General features: G+C 41.6%; 3 protein-coding genes across 3 annotated transcripts; 1 reads left to right on the top strand and 2 right to left on the bottom strand.

Moving 5' to 3' along the window:
• Positions 1-5,970: 5,970 nt before the first annotated feature.
• On the top strand, positions 5,971-6,784 carry LOC122048065 (early nodulin-like protein 1). The gene is made up of 2 exons (XM_042609674.1): positions 5,971-6,265; positions 6,351-6,784. Exons 1-2 carry the CDS (start codon positions 5,971-5,973, stop codon positions 6,782-6,784), a joined length of 729 nt encoding a protein of 242 aa, XP_042465608.1.
• On the bottom strand, positions 6,660-8,284 carry LOC122044973 (pentatricopeptide repeat-containing protein At1g77170, mitochondrial-like). The gene has a single exon (XM_042605007.1). It carries the CDS (start codon positions 8,255-8,257, stop codon positions 6,860-6,862), a length of 1,398 nt encoding a protein of 465 aa, XP_042460941.1. The 5' UTR covers positions 8,258-8,284; the 3' UTR covers positions 6,660-6,859.
• Positions 8,285-10,429: 2,145 nt separating this feature from the next.
• On the bottom strand, positions 10,430-11,127 carry LOC122048920 (transcription factor MYB1R1-like). Its single transcript, XM_042610432.1, has 2 exons — positions 10,806-11,127; positions 10,430-10,743 (listed from the first exon to the last, which is right to left on the bottom strand). The coding sequence occupies exons 1-2, from the start codon at positions 11,044-11,046 to the stop codon at positions 10,538-10,540; spliced, it is 447 nt and encodes a 148-aa protein (XP_042466366.1). The 5' UTR covers positions 11,047-11,127; the 3' UTR covers positions 10,430-10,537.
• Positions 11,128-13,069: the final 1,942 nt, after the last annotated feature.

Genomic DNA, 13,069 nt, shown 5'->3' with positions numbered 1-13,069 from the left:
GATTGATTGTTCACAGTTCATGTGTAGCTTAAAATTCAAGCTTTTCATTTTATTGTCGACATGCCTCATGTGTATGTGCAATGCAATATTTTCATATTAATCTTTTAAGGGTTATTTTATTATTTATATATATAAAATAACGTGTCCTGTACTCAGGCAACAGCTGCGCGTAGCACACAGAGTATATATGCTGCGGACTCGTCCCTACGGACTTCATCGGCGACTTTATAATTTTTTTAAAAAATTGATATGTCATTTAAAAATTTACCCTTAGAGTTTGTGAATTGATTATAGTATTAAGAATAAAAAATTTAGATGCGCACGACGTGCGTGATGTAAAATTTTTAACATATTAAATATATATAGAGAGAGAGTTCATAGTGATGTCTGTAATTGAGTGTAGGTCGGACACCTGGAGTATTTTCAGATGCCTCGTGAACTCAGTCGCGGAAGTTGTCGTTGATAGAGGAGCGTGCAACATAACGCTTCTTATATATATTGTGATAAAAAGATGAATACGTTCGCTCCCAATACTCTATTAATCTGTCCCAGAGTTAACACGGAGGTAGGGGTGTCAATTCGGGTGGGTCAGGTCGGGTTGGGTCGGGTGGAGTTTTTTTTTTTTTTTTTTAACCCAACTCGAACCCGACCTGAATCCGAGTTCAACCCAAAACACCTCAACCCAAACCCGAACCCGAACCTGAACCCGACCCCGACCAACCCGATCAACCCGAACCCGACCCATATAACCCGAAAATCTGATTCAAAACGACTTTTTTGAGCTATTTTCCCTATAATTCTTCACTTTTATCTCAATACTTCATTATTATCATACAAACATGCTATTAATATACATAAAAACATCTAAATTTTTAAAATAAAATTTAATTTAATCCCAAAAAACTCATAAAACCCTATATTTAAGTTAACCCGGGTCAACCCGAACCCGACCCGACCCAACCCAAAACTTTTTTACTCTCCAACCCTCCAACTCGAACCCGACCCGAAAATGCCCAACCCGATCGGGTTTATTTTTGACACTCCTACACGGAGGAGGTAAATCACGGGCGACTACTAGTCTTTGGAATAGTGACTAGCACATAAGGGAGGTATTTATCTCGGCTTTACCGAGATTCGAACCACAGACCTCATTGTGGCAACACCTCATTCGCTAGCCACTAGACCCATCCGAAGGGACAAAACTGTATCGATAAACTTTTTATAGTGACCGACACCACCGCCAAAACAACCCCTTATCAGAAACCCTCAATGGGATTTTTGGGTGAACGATATCACTTAATTGATAAGAGCCTGCGCAGGGGGTGCTCGGACCTGACACCTCAGTCAAAGGATACAATATCATAACCAGAGCATCCCTGGTTCGGTTGTAACGCTTCTTATATACATGCTGGATATAGTGGATGCCCCTCATGGGTGCCCAACATGGACGACTAAGAGCTTGTGGTACACGTAGGGCGCTCGGAACATCTCCCGGCTCCTCGCGTGCACTTAGTCACCCATGATGGGCATTTACAGGGGTGCACCCGGAGTAAGTCAATAGTAGTCGGATGCTCACAGAGAGGTCTGAAGCAAGTCAGGATGATTGAATGTTCGCGGGAAAGTTCAAAGCAGGTCAAGAGTGACCGGATGCTCGCAGGAAGACCCGGAATAAGTTAGGATGATCGAACGCTCGCAAAAAGGTCCGAACTATGTCAAGATAATTGGATGCTCACGGGAAGGCCTGAAATATGTCAAGAGTACTGATCGGATACTCGCAGGGAGACCCCAAGTAGATCAAGAGTGATCGGATTCTCATGAGGAAGTCTAGAGCAAATCAAGGTAACTAGATGCGGATACTTGTAAAGAGGCCAGAAGTAGATCAAGGGTGACCCAATGCTCATGGGGAGGCCCAGACCGTGAGAGTAATTATGGTCCTTTGTTTGAGGAGAGAATTGTTGTGAATTCAATTAAAATCCCACGTTGAAAATATTTAAAAAATATCATGGTTTAAAAGAATGTATGATATCTCCATTGACATAAGTCCTTTTGAGTAGAGTTCAAGAGTAAAGTCACGAGAACTTAAGCCACTTTAGATTTACCATCTAAAAAATTATTTTAAAAATTTTTGTCACTTAATATTATAACTCAATTTAGAGGCTAAATTTTATTGATATAACTGGAATTTTAAAAAAAATAATAATAACCATTTTTTTCAAAAAAAAACTGTAATGTCCACAACCTAACTTAATTGTATATTGATGAGAATATTTGGTTGAAAATTTCTAGAATAACAAAATTAGAAGCTATTGTTCACTTTTACGTATTCCAGTTTGTAGCTTAAGAGTTGATGGTGCCGTGGATCCATCACATATTTTAATTCGCACGACAAATCCAGGACAGATAATGCAAGCATTTAATTTAAATTTCCATGCAAATTCAACCAATCAGATACCGCCGCGTAGATCGAGTAGATTCTACTACGGCCTATAAATGGCCGCTCCATCTCCGACGAGCGAAGGCTTCATCAACAAGTGGCCGGCCGGTCGGAAAACAGAGCATGGAAATGGGGGAGGAGTTGCACGAGTCCGACGTGATGTGGCCTGAGGCGGACGGCGGCGGCGAAGCGACCGCGGCGAGCGATAACGAGGAGAGGGAGATGACTTCGAGCCGGAAGACGACGGCGGCGGAGGAGGAGGAGGGATGGAGTCGACGTTGGGCGGCATCGTCCTCGCCGCCGGTGGGGATCCCGGGCGGCGGAAGCAGGATTAGGAAGGGAGGAGAAGATGGAGAGGCAGAGGAGGAGGAGGAGGAGTGGGAGCCGCCTCATGTGGTGGCGTCGCGGCGGTGGGCCGAGGCGGGGTTCTCCGGCGAGGGGCGGCGAAGGCTGAAGGGGCGGGAACTGAGGCACGTGCGGGACGCGGTGCTGCGCATGACCGGATTTTTTGAAGGCGAGTTGACGCGTGGCTGCACCGCGCCCATTGTTAATTACTTAATCAATTAATTAACGCGTGGAATATTCGAGAGAAGGATAACTCGAGCAAAAAGTCTTATTATTTCTTCGACTTAATAAAAAAATAATGTGTATATTGTTTGCTTCAAAAACAATTGTTAATAAAAAACAACGGCATTAGGATTGGAAAAATCATTAAAAAAAATCATCGGAGGATATCTTATATTATAATTGACAGATAGCAATTGTAACACGGTGGCTTTCCTTGTAAGGTGTATTATGTCATAGTGAATCAATAATTGGCTAATTTGCTACGGTATTGCGTCCAAGTTCCTGCATGTTTTTTTATTGAGAAATTATGATAGGTTGCATAATGGAGGACGTTGATAATATGATAGGTTAATAGTAATGATTATAGAGATTATGAGAAGTAGTATAAAAAAAAAATTTAGAGACGTATATCTACATGTATCTACTATCGTAGTACTATTCATCTTATTTCCATACTTTTGACTTGGTGTTGCTTCTGTCTTGAGTGTCGGAGGCTATGCACCAAGGACCTCTTCCTTGATTTTGACTCTAGTTTTCCTGTGTGTTATATGTGTGCGCAGGCTCATGTTACCCCTCAACGACCTTCACTCCCCTTGCTTTGCTTAAAGGTTCAGAATCTGTGACGTGTCTACCAACTACAGATAAAAGTCTTCGTCTCGTAAAAGTGCTCACCCTTGTCATCGACTTCCCCATTTAACTTAGTTTCCGAATGAGATCATATGAGATTGGAAATATATATATGGAGTTTGAACGTATAATTGTTCAAAAGATTTCGTCGCCCATTGTTGGAAGCAGTTCGAAGATGGAACTCTGTTTTAAGCGTGAATCACTTTTCTTAAGGAAATTTTGCCACCACTATGTTGCTGCTAGGTTTTAGCGGCAAATCCCCTCCAGGATACTCAAAATAATGTAGAATCTATAGACAACAATTCTATAGATTCCCCCGAGACAATTTAGAGAATGAAAAGTGATTACAAAGAAGATGTTAAAAAGATGTATATATAGTGAACAATGCAATATTTGGGAAAGGTTGTGGAGACACTTATTTATGAATGGGCACGTTAACTATCACATCTGTTCAAAAAAAAAATTCAAAATTAAACTAATATCTGTGTTCAATGTCCATCTTTAACATATATATATATATATATATAAATATGCTCTACTTGGTTAACAAAGTCATCAATTAAATACAATATACTTGATACACATCCTTTAATAAAATTATCAAACAACTCCATTCTTTTTAATGTAGGACTAAATATATATCACTAACTATTTCAACACTCATACGCTAATGGTGGAGCCCGCCCGATTGTGGGCTTTGAGCGCCGATGCCAACTCTGTCATCGAAGAGTAATCTTCTCTTTTCGTATGTTATCATCTAGATTAGCCTCCTCTTTTTTGTCGATATCGATGTTGATACCGATCCAGAGTAGTCTACTCTTTACCTTGACTTTCCATCTCGATTGAATTTTCCCACGTAAGCTTAAATATTACTAGTTGACGAAAAAAACAAAGCATATGATTTCTTTCAACTTTGATGACGGAAAAAATTTTGATTGATGTGATTTAAAACTTCACATCAGCACCAACTAATTCTCCATGATAATAATTTTAGGATGATAATTTCCACCGAGAATTTGATATCTAATAATGAATGCATGAACGAGAGTGCGGAAAGATTTATTTTAATCCGATTAAATAAATAGATAATTATGTATGAATATTTAGATATGGAGGTTTAATATAGTTCTATTTATATTGATGTAAATATTCGATTAAATAATATATATATTTTAAAAGAAAATTTTTCAAAACTCACTTATAATTTTTTTTATTAGTGTTTAATATTTTTTTATTAAATATGATTAAATTTAAAATAGATATTAGATAAAGACGATAGTTAATTGAAATAAAAAAATATATTAATACATATTTCTCTCTAAAACTCATTGAGGATGTGTCATGAATGTGTGGAAAGGAGTGTTGATGGGTCCCATGAATCACCACCACTTGGAGATTACTGTACTTATGGAGAAGAAGAAAAGTGTGGGATAAGAGAGTTAGAATGGAGGCTCGGGGAGTCCTCAAATAAAGTCATTCAGACGCTCAAGCAAATATCCTATCACAATAGAGAAAACAAGCAAAGAAGAAAATGAATATAATCGTCTACACGTACTTCCGTCCGTAGGATCAGATGCCTTATACAGTAGTGATGACGTCTTTTTTATTTGGTATTTAATGGCATATTTATTAATGATTAGACATTCTATAGAAACGCCTCAATGGATATGAGCGGAGTAAAGACATACGACATAATACCATTAGTGTAAAGGTCGTCAAATTAGGTTGACCCACTAGGCCACTAAAAGTGAGGGCCTAGTGAATGGAAGGGAGTAGGATAAATTAATCAAGAGAAATGAAATACTCCTACTCAAAAGTGACCGAGACTCTCGCTCAAAGGTCTCGATCGAGAGAGACCCGATCAGAGTACGTAGCCGATCGGGGGCTAGAGGGAGCATCTATGATTTCTTTCAACTTTAAGGTCCAAAAATTTTTGATTGATGTGATTTAAAGCCTCACATCCACACCAACTAATTCTCTATGCACATGAATCTTAATTGCATCCAAACTTGTCAAAAATCTTAATTACATTTTGTCAAATCCAACCACCAAATTTCCATAAAAAGCAAAAGTTGCACCCCATCTCCCAATCTGTACACTAAAGGCCCAAATGGCCCAATCAGCCCAGATGCATCGACAAATTAGGGAAAAAAACTCCTTTTAAAAATCATCAAATTAATTGACATTAATTAATTAACCAGCTCAACGGGAAAAAAGAAAGATGAAAAATATCAATTAATGCGTTGCATTTAACCGCAATCATTCGCCGTCCGTTTTTCTTTTTTCCTCCACGTGTCTTCCATCGGTCCGTCCACTTATTTACGTTACGGAAATCGTTGGCCATGGGTCTCAACGGTAACTTCTTCCTATTTAAGACTGTTTTCTGCGTATCGTTCCACACTGCCTTGCTCTGTTCTTCGAAGGAGAGAAGCCAGAGAACAATGGAGGTTCCATCTCTTTCTTCTAATGGATTTCCTCTGCAGCTTCTCAGAGTTGCTCTGGTTTTGCTGGCGATAATGGACTTGACTCGGGGTTACGACTTCTACGCCGGCGGCAGAGACGGCTGGGTGCTGCATCCCTCTGAGAGTTACAGCCATTGGGCCGAGAGAAACAGGTTTCAAGTCAGTGATTCCATCGGTTCGTGATCTTCCATTGCTAATTTTCTGAATCAGATCGAGAGTTCTGAACTGGTAATTAGTAAATTCTAGATTTTGTCTTACAGTTTTCGCGTACGAGAAGGGGAAGGACTCTGTTTTGGCGGTGCCGGAGCATGATTTCCACTCCTGCAACTTGAGCAGACCCTTACTGCGGCTCGACGGAGGCAATGACCGATTTGCGTTCAACCACTCCGGGCCGTTCTTCTTCGTGAGCGGCGCTCCAGGAAAGTGCGAGCTGGGGCAGAAGCTAGAGGTGGTGGTCATGGCCATCCGCCACCGGCCATCTCCGCCTCCGCCTCGTTCAACCCCTTGTCCCGCGCCAAAAGCACCGCCTCCTTTGTCAGCAACTCCGCCGCCTGTTCCGGATGCCTTTGGCAGTTGGACATCGCCCGCGCCAGCACCGGCCCAGCTACCTGCAACTTCCTACGCTGCTGCGATCAGCTCTCTCGGAATACTAATTGCTATTACCCAATTTGTGCTTCTGATTCAAATTCTGTAGTCGCCATTGCATCATGCTTAGTCGATTGATTGTAATAATAAGAAGGAATAAGATGACCACACTACATATTTCATCTTATGTTGATGAAGAACTGTAGCCTGGGGCCTTAGCAACTCTTCTATCCTTCATCAGTTTTCGAATTCTCTCCACTTCCCTCCAGTTCTTTGCCTCTGCATAAATATTTGACAGCACTACATAAACGCCGTCGTTCCAAGGCTCCAGGTCCAGCAAATTCTTAGCCGCCCACTCTCCAACCTCGACGTTAGCATGCTTCTCGCACGCGCCCAAGAGCGTTCCCCAAACCACCGCGTTCGCTTCCATTGGCATCGTCTCCACTACGGTTCTCGCCTGCTCGAGCTGCCCCAGCTTGCCCAGCATATCCACAATGCAACCGTAATGGGCTACGGTGGGAACTAGATTGAATTCCTTGGTCATTGCTTCCAAGTAGTTCATGCCCTCGTCCACCAGACCACCGTGGGCGCAGGCGCTCAGCACGGCGACAAAGGTCACCTGGTTCGGTCGCACTCCGTCCACCTGCATTTCTTGGAAGACGTCCAGTGCGGTAGATTCTTCCCCTTGCACTGCCAGGCTCATTATCATGGATGTCCAAGATGAAACATCTCTCCTTGACATTCTAACGAACACCTTGCGGGCGAGGTCAGTCCTGCCGCATTTAGCATACATATCGATCAAAGAATTCGATAGCGTGACCTCCAACCTCCCTGAGCGGCCGGCCTGCAGAAGGCACTTGTGCACTTGTTCGGCCAGATCGATGTCGCCTAGACCCCCGCAGGCAGAAGCCAAGGTGACCATCGTCACGTCGTCGGGCACCAGCCCGCTTCTCCGTAGTTCCACGAACGCATTCATGGCTTCCCTCAGTCGGCCGCCCTGCGTTAGGCCACTTATGATGGCATTCCAAGAACCGAGCTTTCTGTGCGCACTTTGGTCGAACACCTTCGCCGCGGAGCCAAAAAGTCCGGCCTTGGCGTAGAGGCTGATGAGACCGCTCTCGGTGAACTCATGGCAGGCCAATCCGAGCTTGACGGCGGTGCAGTGGAGCTGAACCCCGGACGCGAAGGCAAAGAGGAGCGCGGCGGCCTTGACGGCGAGAGGGAGCGTGTAGCGGTCCCGAGTTGCGCCGGAACGGCACATCTGGGCGTAGAGTGAGAGGGACGCGCGGGGGCGGCCGAGGCGGAGGTAACAGCGGATGAGGGCGTTCCAGTGGAAGGATGCGCGGAGGAGATGGAAGCGGAGGACATGGGCATGCGTCCGCGCCAGATCACGGTGGTCAGCGCAAGCCTCGAGACGGGTGGCCACCATCGTCGCGGGATCTCCAAGGCATTGCTCGGAGGAGGAGGAGGAGGAGGAGGGAGGTGACGGAATAAAAGGGGCGGAGAAGGCGACGTTGGATTCGGCGGCGACGGCGGCGGCGAAGAGAGGCCGAGCGGGCGCATAACGCAGCGTTGTGTACATTTGGGAAATTTTCTCAATTGAATTAATAGACATTAAAAAAAATAATATATTCCGTCGTCTTGTTCAATCTGCTCCGTCGATTTGATCGTCCCGCTCAATTTGATCAGCTCCTTCGATTAAAGGCCCGATTCAATCGACTTAACTCTTCTAATCGAACAATCAGCTTCATCTCCGCTCTGTCCTGCCGACTGAACACTCAGCTCCTCTCCACTTGGTCCCGTCGACTGAACACTTTGCTCCTCTCCACTCGATTTAGTTGACCGGACTTTCAGTTCTATCCCACTCAATCAGATCAACTCCATCGATCCTACGTTTTTGTACTTGACGGGCCATGCCTTTTGGCCCAATTGTCCCTATTTGTGTGTTGCCCTAATGCATGGGTTGACATAGCATGTGAGATAATATTTGGACTGATGTAGCACGTGGGATAATACATAGGTTGTCAGAGTATATGGAACAGAATAATTGTACTTATACATAACATGGGTAATGTGACTATATATAATATAAATTACTTTTTCCACCCCTGACAGCCCACCCCTCTTTCTCTCTCCCCTATTAAATGACCTTTTAACCCTTCTTTCTTTAAATAAAAAGTTATGTTTTTCTAATTTTATTTACCTCTTTAATTTTTTTTCAATTTTATTTACTCCTTTAGTTTTATTTTTTAAATAAATTTTATTTATTATTTTTTCATTAATTTATTTATTTTTTTATCTATATTTTACTTTTAAATTTTTTATAAATAACAACCCCTGTAATTTACTATTAAAAAAATAAAAGATTACAAGAGATCTAATCCTCTATTCTAATATCGTCTGTCTCTGTTCCCACTCGTTACCTCAACCCACCGTCGGTGGTGCTGGCACCACCGACGGGCCTCGGTCGCCGCCTCGATTAAAATTATATCCTAAGGGGACGGTGAACGTAGTGGGGTCGCATTGATGCGATCAGCGCCGAAATTTAGCCGGATTTGAGCAGACTTTCCTTCACCATCGATCTGAGTCCCTGCTCAAATTCGGTCAAATTTCGATGTCAATCGTGTCGATGGCGATCCTCCTCGGTTTACTTTCCCCCTAGGGTATAGTTCTGGTCAGGACGACGACCAGAGGCCGTTGGTAGCAAGCTGGAGGCGACGAGTGAAACACGGGGAAAGAGAAAATTGGGGACATAGGATCCAATTTTATATTACAAATATAAAAATAATATGATATTCTTGCCGAAAAAATACTTAATAAAAAAATAAAAAACAAACATAAATGAAATAAAATATAATATAAAGGTAAATAATATGATGGAGCTAGGAGCGAATGTGTGAAATGTGAAAATCTATAACTAAAAAATAAATAAAATATTACAAATATATAATAAAAAATTATTTTAAAAGAATAAAATTGATAAAAACTGATTAAAAAATAAAACTGTTAAAAAACTTTGATAAAAAATTGATTAAAAAGAAATAAAAATTTGTAAAAAAAAATTGCGGACACTTAATAAGGGCCAGGGGTATAAAGGTCCAAAAAAAAAATGGGTGGGGCCGGGTGATGAGGGTGTCAGGGGAGGGGGGAAAAGCAGGTCTCATATATAATACAACATAGATATAGTGACATGATATTTCCGTTATCAAGATATAATATCTTATTAATTATAACCAAAATGAGGTACTATCCTTCTCTGATAATATTATAAAAGCAGTATGCTTCTGTCTTAATCAATATGTGTGTTGCCCTCATCGATATTTCTCTTATCGATTTTTAAGAACTGACGGTCTAAGATTTATTTTATCATGCATTTGACGTTTGTATATTTGTATGCACCTTCTTTCATATCTATAGGACCAACACTAAGAGAACCATTAATATAACGAATTTACATTTATAAAAGATGTATGCTTCTACTATTAATTTTCTTCATTTCTCTACTGGAAACCTTAATTGAGTGTCGGAGGGGTTAAGCCGGGGCAACCCCTGGCTTTCTCCTTCTCTCTCTTTCTCTCGGGCTTTTCGTATTTCCTTGGCAACTGCTACTCTCTTCCGTACACGAAGACTTCGTCAACGTAACAGACAACCATCCGGTGACTCGAATATTGCACCTTAAAGAACATTTTAAAGGTTCAAGATGTAAACTATTCTCATTTGCATCCTCTTGATTGATCTTTGAAGGCACTAACAAGATCATAAATCATATTATTTCAATTAACACTTCAGCATGAATAGCATTCAGCCCTTTTCAGATCAACAATCACAACAGCTTCTTTCAAGTTCATGAAGAAGATGAGGATCATTTTACGACATCGAATAGGCTCGATCGCCGGTTCGTCTTGTTGAGGCTGTTTTGCCTGAGGAAGTGCTTCTGAGCATGACTAGCGACTTGAGTCGGTGTTCGTGTTGTGACAAATTTCTTCGATATGCCTCGCCAATTCCCCTTCCCGAGTTTCTCCAACCCAGTTAGAAACAGCTTGTGCTCTTCCTCACTCCAAGGAACTCCTAAAGAATGACAAGTTACTGCAACTCTTTCAAAAAGAAAAAGGAAAAGAACAATTACTTACCTTTTTTCCTTTCTTGTGTTCTAACAGCCATGCCATCAGACATATTACCTCTAGAAATCTCCTTCCCGGTTTCGTTTTCATCCATAAACGGCGAAGAAGAAGAAGAAGAAACACAAGTGTCGAAGTTGAGTGTCTCCGAGCTGAAGTCTGTGTTCATGGGAGATGTACTAGGCATCTCTAGCTGCACGCCAAAGAGCTTCAACCCACCTCCCACCATTTCTTTCCCCTCTGTGGAGCTCATGCATTCGTCTTCAAATTTAGAATTGCAAGTGTAAACCAAATATATATATATATATACACACACATATTGATTATGTAGGCTGATCCTATCCGAAAGCAGAGAATAAGAGAAGTTAGGGATGTGGTTGGAAGATTGATGGGATGACGACTCCGCGTGATCCTGCAATGCAAAGAACGTTAGTACCGGACTAGGAAGGAGTTCTCGGCGTTGACCCTTCGATGTTTAAGTCGGTGATCCATACAAATGAAGAGTAGTAGAAAACTATAACTAGAGCGTGTGTAATAACGAAGTTACGCATACCTTCGCCTGTAGATAAGAACTCCCTTTTATAGTGTCACTATAGTGTTTGTGCACTCACTATTCCAAAGGCTAGTAGCCGTCCGTGATTTACCTCATCCATGTTGACTCTGGGACGAGTTGGCCGGGGCGCTGGGGGCGAGCATATTCGCCTTTTATCACCAGTGTTTGTGCACACCTTTCCAAGCGCATGCACGTTTTCCAAAACATCCTAAGAAAAGATAAATCAAAAAATATCTTTGACATCTTTCTTTAAACGAGCACACAAATCCCTGATGCGATAGATTGGAAGCTTCTAAAGTACAGTCTACCTGCTGGATATGCTCTGTTGTCAGGAGCACAAATTTCCAAAAAGAGTATGATGAAATATGTGAGTGGATCCCATCGCATGTCGATCGGACGCCAAATGGGGCCCGCTCGACAAGGACGTCTCCACTCGATCATCTTCATTTATTCGACCTTTCCTTTGTCAGAGGGCTGCCTTCCATCCGACCGGTCATGACGTCTGGCTAAGACAATGGTCCGAGAGATTGTCCGCTCGAACATGGCTGGTCAGCAGTATAGCCCGTTTGACCCACTATGTCCGGCCGAATAACTCTTTACTTTGACCTCCACGTCAGTCGTTCCTTCCTACTTCGACCCAACTTATGTGGGATCCTTTTTCACCACCGCATCACATGTCACTCTACACATTGCATTGTTGCTACCTCATCCATCACTCGGATCTCATTTACTTGAGTGGAAGTTGAGTGAGTTTGAAGAGTCACTCTGTGTCTGAGTGAGCACCAAATCTATCCAATTGGATGAGCCAAGCGCGCCAAATGAGTCATTTGGAGTAAACAACAACAACAACAACAACCACAACAACAATATTAAACATCCATTCAATGTGCTGATCTATTGGTGGTGGACTTACTGTGGCGTTTGCTGCATGACAAGGATGGCTCTTATCGATCTCATCCAATCCTTCAATTACTTCATGGAGAAACACGAGCAGCAGAAAGCTCTCTCTGTTTTCGGCTGCAAGTTGCGAGTGACAAGGATTCAGAATCAGCAGCCACCTGACACAGTTAATGGCTGATGCAACCTTATTGCTTGCCTTCTTCGATGCAGAACACAAAAAAAGAAAGGAAAAAAAATCAGATTTGCTGTGTCTTTTTGAAGCTCGTTTAAGATCTCTTGCGATCTTGTTGTGCTTGTCGTTCTCATCTCATCTAACGGTATGTTTGGTTGGGAGGAGATAAGGGAAAAGGAAGGAAGGGGAAATAAAGGAAATGGAAAATTTGAACCTTATTTGGGATGGAGTGAAAGAAGGGAAGGAAAGATAAAGAAGGATAAATTTTAATCTTCGTTATCCATAGAAAAAGAAATTTTCTTACACTCCGAATTGGGGTGTAAAAGAGAAAATAAAATATTTTTTATTTTATTTTTATCCTTGTTCGTAATAGTTTAAGAAAATTTTTAATTTCTAATTTTGATATGTCGCCGGGGTCCAATTTTCTTGCTTTCTTCACAATTCGCTTGTTGTCAGATAATCTACTAACTGAATTAAAAGGAGAAAATATTTTTACCATCAATATTTAAGAGGATATCTATTATTTTTTTAATTTTATCATCAAAATTTAATAAATTTTTAAAAATTAAGAATTCTCAGTGTTATCTTTCAATTTTTTTTATTTTAAGATTTCTGAAATCCTTATTTTCATTATTTCTCATTTAATTACTC

The sequence above is a fragment of the Zingiber officinale genome, chromosome 2B, assembly GCF_018446385.1.
Source record: "Zingiber officinale cultivar Zhangliang chromosome 2B, Zo_v1.1, whole genome shotgun sequence".
NCBI classification, from domain to species: domain Eukaryota; kingdom Viridiplantae; phylum Streptophyta; class Magnoliopsida; order Zingiberales; family Zingiberaceae; genus Zingiber; species Zingiber officinale.
The sequence above is the reverse complement of the archived record's forward strand: the minus strand, read 5'-3'. Positions and strand labels throughout refer to the sequence as shown.